Raw genomic sequence first — 8,642 nt, forward strand, 5'->3', positions numbered from 1 at the left:
CCCCCCTCCGTTCCTTGCCTCTAGATCTTACTAGATAGCATAAAGTGGGGGACAGCAGGTGTGTTGCATTGAAGTACGTGTAAAATAATGTACAGTACATTTCTCACAAGGTACATGTAAGGTCAAATTAATTAATGTGAACTGCGCTTATGCATGAGTATTTAATGAAGGAATGACATTTATGTTTTCAACATTCATCAGGTCATAACAACATTGGCTTTCTGGACGCATTCCAGGAATCGCGGTCATCGATTCATGGTAAATGACCTCATGAATGTTGAAAAAAAATCATTCCTTATTCCGATCGAACATAAATTTTAAAAAAAACCAGTTTGTTTCCCCTATTTATACATGGGGGCAATGCAGTAGAGGGTACAGAGTGTTTTCGCAGGAAAATGTAAAACATTCACTGGGGTCCTGGAAACAGCACGACTAAAAAACAAACAAAATACAGTTCCATTTTCCAAATTTAATTTGTAGAATGTATCCAAGTCGTATACTTTTATCGAATACTTTACATACCTTATTTTAGCTTTAAAATCAAGCCTATCATGTTTAATGTTAATTCATATTGGCATAACAAATCTACATCCAGGGCTGTATCACTGCGGACGTGAACCAAGTAAGCCCTGTGCTACGTCATTGAAGTGTATCAATACGCAGTGATGAGGTCACCTGTGATATGCAAAAATGAATGACATTAATGTAAATCTTGCCTCATACTATGGACTGTTTTTGTTACTCCATGCAAGGAGAGTTCCACACAGCTAAACACGTATACTGACTTCGCTGACAGGTGACACAGAGAAATACGCATACTATCTCTGGTAAGCTTGCGGTGATTTACACTCAGTTACTTTTTCATATACAAAGTTTTTGAACCTACTGTTTTCCAAAACATTGATTTCGCTATTTTGTATATATCCCAGTGGTTTACTGTATTACATGGCGGCTATTTATTAGACATGTGTACCACGATTAGAGAGAGAGACACGTGTGGTCGGGTGGTGCACTGGATAACATGACTGGGGTTCGATTTCCCGATCGGACGTGGAAAGCTATGGGGCACCTGCCCGATCGCGCAGGGCTTGTTTCCTCCAACATTGAGCCCCATACCAACCAGGCAAGCAAGAATGATTAACATAAGTGATATGGCATGTTTCATAACATACACTGTGAATTCTTCTTCAATACTACTGTTGAGGTAACTATGTGCTTTAGATACCTTAACCAATGTGTGATTTGTGCGAGTCTTACATTGTACATCTACAATTGATAAGTGATATAGTGTGCGTAATTTTACAAGTGTCAGTATGAATCTATAAAACACCTGACCAAGACTTGATAGTTCTATACACTATCTCAGGAGTTCTTTTCGTTTTTTATACTCGCAGCTCGTTATTTAACAGTTAAAGGGCCGCCCCATGTGGTCGGAAATTCGATATTAATGTGTTTTACTTTTGTATTGAATGGAATCGAAATACATGGTAAATTATAAAATCCTTTTAATAACACACATAGTGCCTCGCGGTATATAACCGAGGTTTTAACCATCGTCAGGTGTAATAACTATTGAACAAAATTCCAGTGAAACAGGATAATGAAAGCTTGTATAGTGTTTGTGTTCCGTTATATAGATTTGTAATCGTGATATGTGTACAGGACACACAGAGATAGAAGTAAATATGTAGATTTTGAAAAGTTCATACAGGAAGTTTATTAGAAGCTAATAATTAAAAGTAATTCTGTGTGAGTCGTCTTTCTCCAGTACTGTATAATATAAAAACCTACATAAACATAAAGTCCAAACATATAAACGTTTACGCAGTATACACGTGGCATCTGTTTTAGTTATATTCTATAGAATGTTAAATAAACAGTAAAAAATGATTTAAAATGTAGATTCATATTGAACTATGTGACACTTGTAAAACTACGCACACTCTTTCACTTATCAACTGTAGATGTAAGAGCTATCTAAAGTACATAGTTATCTTAACAGTAGTATTGAAGAAGATTCCACCCTGTATGTTCCAACAGAGTACCTGTTATCAGTATATGTTTCTTTGTGCAATGTACAACCTGCAACCTGGCAGTAACACACAGTGCAACTACAGGAAGTGTTTTGTGTACAAACTGATCATAAATCACGTACGCTGAGATGTATTTCGTAGTTAACGTATATTGACATCATTTAATAAACATTAATTGACATTATTTAGTATACATAACGTTAACATTGACCTTAGTCAACGTTATATATTGACAAGTATTTCATGTACACATCATATAACAACGTTGAAATTGATTTTCATCTAAGCTGTTAGATCGATTTATTTTTATGGAAGCTTAATACACAACGTTAAACTTAAAATTATTCCTGTATATAAATTACAAGTTCTTATACATTCGATTGCTATGGATTAGACGGGCATCATAACTACATTAATCAGTTCTAAAGGTGTAATCTACATAAGTAAAAAGCACTATGAATAAGTAATACAACTCTTTGTCCGGCCATTGTGTGAGAGGTATAATTTATACCATAGAGGGTATATACGCGTTTATCTTGATCACGATATTCCGGGAAAATTCACGGACGTGTTGCCCCAGAAACCCCCTTATTAAATAAAATTAAAAAATATTTATGTTACAACAATTATGAAACATGTCATATTAATTTATATTAATCAGTCTCGCTGGCCTGGGTGGTATAGGGGCTCAATGTTGAGGAAACAAGAGTACCCAGACAAAACCAACGCGATCGGGCAGGTGACTCCATAACTTTCCACGTCCGATAAAAGGCGAATGCGTAATCCACTGCGCCACCCGACCACACGTGTCTCTCTTGAATCGTGTATATTATAAACAGTCGTCAATACTTCTCTAAACGATTGGGATATACATAATGGTATTTGATATGAACGAAACTATTTGTGGGAAAACATTAGGCTCAAAAGCATTTGTATATATGAAAAACTTAATAAGGTTTGCGTCGGATCTACTCAGTGAGTTTGGCTTTATCGTGTTGTCATACTTCGCATTTGCCATCAATAGATTCTAATTTCAAATAAAAATTGTTTGCGTGTTGAATGACAAATAATTGGTGGAGGAGATATACAGATAAGTACATCAACAAATATTTACGTCAAACATCATTTTTGTACCAATTAGAGCGTCACCACAGGGTACTCGAGCCGGTAAGAAAATGTGTCAATACCACAGGTGACGTTTACCAATCCTTAGGATATTTAATAATAAAGTCTTGTTATCATAAATAAGCAGCTTTCCACTTACATATCCACTGACAGAGGTCTAACGCATGGGATATGTTGGGCTTGCTCAAGTCTGGTGTTTTTCTATAAATTTATTTACATTACGACTCCTAGATTTGGACTAATCTTCGCCCCCACACCCACTCTCAACACACATGGGCATTTATTTACGGGGCGAAGATAAATCATTGAAAGATATGTCTAATTAAATCAAAGATACGTCTAATTAAATTAAAGATACGTCTAATTAAATTAAAGATACGTCTAATTAAATTAAAGATATGTCTAATTAAATTAAAGATACGTCTAATTAAATTAAAGATATGTCTAATTAAATTAAAGATACGTCTAATTGAATTAAAGATATGTCTAATTAAATTAAAGATACGTCTAATTAAATTAAAGATATGTCTAATTAAATTAAAGATACGTCTAATTAAATTAAAGATATGTCTAATTAAATTAAAGATACGTCTAATTGAATTAAAGATATGTCTAATTAAATTAAAGATACGTCTAATTAAATTAAAGATATGTCTAATTAAATTAAAGATACGTCTAATTGAATTAAAGATATGTCTAATTAAATTAAAGATACGTCTAATTGAATTAAAGATATGTCTAATTGAATTAAAGATACGTCTAATTAAATTAAAGATATGTCTAATTAAATTAAAGATGCGTCTAATTAAATTAAAGATATGTCTAATTAAATTAAAGATATGTCTATTACTTTGAAATGTATCTTCATTAAAATTGAAAAAAATCTCTATTAGATCTAAGCTATCTCTATTCCCTCAAACGATATATCTATTACATTACATATGTAACCCCTTTTCGGACATTAGATATTAAGCTGGCTTGCCATTTCCCACTCATGATATAGGATATCCATCAAGCGGTGTGCGAGTCTGATCTTTTTATGAAAGAGTTGATTCCAAAGTGTAAAACTTTTATTTCAAATTTTTATTAAAATTGTTGCAGATGAGAATTGAATCCTAGGGGAAAAACATAATTCTTAATCTATAAACGAAACGCAATCAAAGAGATTATGATGTCCCTCTTCTGATGTTATAACAATAAATACTGGCCAACGCCAAAACTTTGATCATGCTATTCGGGGTTGTCCGTCATAGTGTTTGACCAATCAGGGACAACCATATTATCGTAAAGTCACATACAAAAGTTTGCGTAAACCCATGAATGGTTTTGTCACGGTGTGGTATGGTATATTTTGAAACATGAAGTTCTCCTATATACATTAAACAGGTGTAATGTTTAAAATTATGGTTGTGTAACTGGTTAACAAAACAGTTTGAATCATAATGACTGAATGACATCTTTTCACATCTCTATTACCTCCCTTTACCTGTTGAAGCTCAGGGAATATATCACTGTTCTCTCAGCCTCTTTGATGTATAAAATATCTTTCTGCCTACTATTTAATATATAATGTATAATATGGTTCCCTCTTCATAATTCTTTATCACTATGCATACATATTGGTAAATCTGGAAGGAATATATTTAACCTTTCTGTTTGACAAATCACAACCACATTGTTATCCTCTTTCACGAACATTACAAACATTATATTGGGTTCCTAGGAATTAAAGAACCTTAATCTAAAGGTATTAATTAATCTACGTCATCACCAGGCTAAAATTTCCATACGTGAGCAGCCAGTATGTGTCATTTGGTATTCAGGTAAGGTCAGTTTCCCTGAAAAGGGTATTTTAATTTCATCACCTTGGTGCGGATCTCAGACAAGCTCATTATCTATTCCGTCGTGTACACGGACTTTGTTGAAAAGCCTCCATTTGTGCGACTAACCTGTAAAAGATGGCAAGGTTAACGTAGGTATCGTAATCATCGATACTTCAACTTGTCTAAACTTCTTGAATAAGTAGACTAAGTTAGAATATAAACTTGTCTGCGTTCCGTGCGCGCTGTAGAATTGGGATGCATGTCTGAGCTTACAAAACACCTAAAGCGACAAAAAACAGCGGCTCATTTATGGAAACGTATGCGTGTAATTCGTTGGTGTCATGAGGCTTTATATCATTACTGAACTATGTAAAAGTTAAAGACCTGATGACCTTGTGACATTGGCAAGAATTAAAATTCTTCCTTCTATCATTTTCAGATAACCGGAAGTATGACTAAGCGCGCGCCTGAATGGTACGAGGAGTACCGGAAGGTGAGTGACAAACAGCGAAACTACTTAGACCAGATTCAGGACCTTCGGAGGACTTTCAAGAGTAGCGCAAAGCCCCTGATGGTTTCTATAGAGCGACAAAGACACCTCAGGGGCCGTAAAGTGGAACCAAAAAACCCGTCATTGCGAAAAATGGAACAAAAAGTGATGTTATTTGGGCCCCAGAAGTTCCCGACCAGACAGAGTTTCCTACAGGACAAACCGCACAAGTTTTACATGACTCCTACCATCCTTCCGCGTACACTGCCCCCGCTGGTTCGGGGGAAGAATGTTGACTTAGACGGAGATCAAATCCGTAAAGATTCCGACTTGGACACTATTGATGCCGTGGCAGAGACAAATAAAGGTGTGGTTCGAGGGAAAATGTCCGACATTTCCGATCTTCAAAAATCTCCCTCGTCCCGGAAAGTGCTCTCTATCAGCCGTGTTAATGTAAAGGAACTCATCTCCCCGATGGTACGGGATTCTCCGATTGAATATATTACAAACGTCAGCTCCCGGAAAGCGCTAATGTCGGGGCCAAACAAGGAAAAAGAAGATTAACCAACTACTGTTTTGTCAAGTTTATTTCCAATAAAAATATATGACATGACATTGGAAATCTTAGACAAACACAATGAAAGTGTCTGTACAAAACATGTGAGATTCACCATGTTTGTGTTGATATATAAGTGACGTATACGTAAATAGTGCCCCTTCGTCTAAAGTTGGCGCATCCTTCGATAGAACTGTTGCTAGTTATACGATAGTATACACTTACACGGTCATGTAAGTGTTATGTGTAAAGCGTTTCACCTAAGCTGACGGGATTCCTGTTTTGGAAACTAAATAACTAAGTTTTATTGAAATAACAGCGTTCAATTTTAGCATCATTTGTTGTTGAATAGAAATTAATCTTCGTTAAAGTAGTTTCCATTGGTTAGAATAATTTCAACCGTTTTTAAAAGTATCAAGGGTTGAATAAAATGAATTCTAACTTATTTATTAACAAGTGGCTAGTTATTTTATCACTGCGGCAGTATCATGTTGCTGTGGTATCATTTAAAACGATAAAAATTCATTAAGAAAGTCTAATATTTATATTGTAGAATTTCCTGACAAGGTAAGGTGTACCGGGAAACTTCCCCACACTCAAATTTTGGCCCTTCACTGATCATATTTATATTCACCCAGTGTTAATTCCATCCTCGATATCCAGGGGTTACGCTCACTTTCGCTCTCTGCATCCCGGGAATATGTCATAGCAAAATTGAAGGCTCAATGTGCAGCACATTGTGGTAAGACGAGAAGACTAGTTTAGTCCTTTGATGCACATCAAAAGAATCTCGCTGTCCGGCAACGGAACAAAAATGACAGGCTTTGAAGTCGGGCGTCGCTCCTTTGTAATCTTTAAAGGACAAGTATCCGCCTAGTGATTGGTCAGGTGTTTTTTTACCTGACACCAATCAAATAGCTAGCCGCGAGCCTTCAATTTTGCTATGACATATTCCAGGGGTGTAGAAAGCGAAAGTGAGCGTAACCCCTGAATATCGACGATTCCCTGGAATATGTCATAGCAAAATTGTAGGCTCAATGTGCAGCACCTTGTGGATGAGACGAGAAGACTAGTTCGATCCTTTGGTGTACATCAAAAGAATCTCGCGGTCAGCTAACGGTATAAATTGACAGACTTTGAAGTCGGACATCTCTTCTCTGTAATATTCAAAGGACAGGTATCCGCCTAGCGATTGGTCATTTTGTTAACCTGAGACCAATCAAACAGCTATCATCGTGCCTTCAATTTTGCTATAACAGTGCAGAGAGCAAAAGTGAGCGTAACCCCTGGATATCGAGGATGTGCTAATTCCAACCTTCACGTGTAGTGACTAAATACAGTATGCTTTGTATAAATATTTGCCGTTATGATTAAATCCCTCTCATTATCGAGGGTGAAAGGCGTAATTTGAACTGCGGCGGTAATTTCCCAGTGTGTCGTACTTTCATTTCGTTAAGTTTTCTGGTGTTTCTTTCACATTACCGTTCAGACAACTTACGTCGCTTATGAACACATATGTCCTTTGAAATTGTGATAAATAGAATCTTTGATATAATTATATCATGTATTTTCCATCCTGTCGGATGGATGAACACGTATATTTTTACAATCTTTTAACTACCGACCCGGAAGTCATGAAAGTCGCTTAAATCATGTGGCATATTAAAATAGTCAAGTTTAGATAATAAAAAATGTCTTTTTAAGTCTCATCTCTCTTTCCAAATTAATGACAAAATGTTATTTTTTATTATTTATCACAAGTACAGGAAATTGCACTTGAGCACAGAATGTGATTTTAAGAATAAGAACAGATTGAGGAATACGGGCCCTGATGAAGTATAACTTGTGTTTATAACATTCCAGTGATAACTCCACAAGTTTAGTTAACTTTAACCAGTGGTTAGTGAACAATTCACTTATTTGTCACTTTAAACAGTGCTTTCAAAATAAAATACATCCTCTAAACACACCATCTGATCTGTCTGAACGAAGTCATTTTGTTGTATTCAAATTATAAAACGTCACTAACCACTGGTTACCTCTAACGAACTTTTGGACATCCGGGTCCTGTAAGTCTTTAACATGCTATTGAATTGAAATGAAAGTCAACGATTACGTTGAGATTATGAAAAACAATAAGTTAAATTAACGTGCTTTTTTCTACACGTGCTTACACGTTTAAAAAACCGGCATTTATGTTTTTTCGTGAAATCTTGAAACGTGCATTTGCGGTGTTTCCCTTGATTGTGAAGTAATAGAAGTATACTTCGACATAAATTAAGGTCCTACTCTTCAATGAATTTAAACCAATTTCAATATTTGTTCGGGTAATGTTCTCTTTGATGCAATTTCCAAAAAACAACTTAGAGAGGACTTAATGGTTTCCTGTTGAAAGTCCAACACACGTATAGTGTACCAGCATATCTGACCCGCCCTTATGTACAACGTACATTGTACCAGCATATCTGACCCGCCCTTATGTACAAAGTACATTGTACCAGCATATCTGACCCGCCCTTATGTACAAAGTACATTGTACCAGCATATCTGACCCGCCCTTATGTACAAAGTACATTGTACCAGCATATCTGACCCGCCCTTATGTACAAAGTACA

At 35.8% G+C, this 8,642-nt stretch overlaps 1 protein-coding gene across 2 annotated transcripts in view; it reads left to right on the forward strand.

Moving 5' to 3' along the window:
* LOC110465314 overlaps positions 1 to 6,844 on the forward strand; it is a 12,975-nt gene extending 6,131 nt beyond the window's left edge. Inside the window, exons 1-2 of one of the 2 annotated variants that reach the window (XM_021521044.1) lie at positions 723 to 827; positions 5,421 to 6,844. In XM_021521044.1, coding sequence (XP_021376719.1) covers positions 5,433 to 6,035 — 603 coding nt within the window. In that variant the 5' untranslated portion in view covers positions 723 to 827; positions 5,421 to 5,432 and the 3' untranslated portion in view covers positions 6,036 to 6,844. Of the gene's footprint in view, positions 1 to 722; positions 828 to 5,420 lie in introns of those variants that run through there. The other variant, XM_021521043.1, reaches the window with a different exon arrangement.
* Positions 6,845 to 8,642: the final 1,798 nt, after the last annotated feature.

Source organism: Mizuhopecten yessoensis, unplaced genomic scaffold (genome assembly GCF_002113885.1).
Source record: "Mizuhopecten yessoensis strain PY_sf001 unplaced genomic scaffold, ASM211388v2 scaffold11069, whole genome shotgun sequence".
In the NCBI taxonomy this organism is placed as follows: Eukaryota; Metazoa; Mollusca; class Bivalvia; order Pectinida; family Pectinidae; genus Mizuhopecten; species Mizuhopecten yessoensis.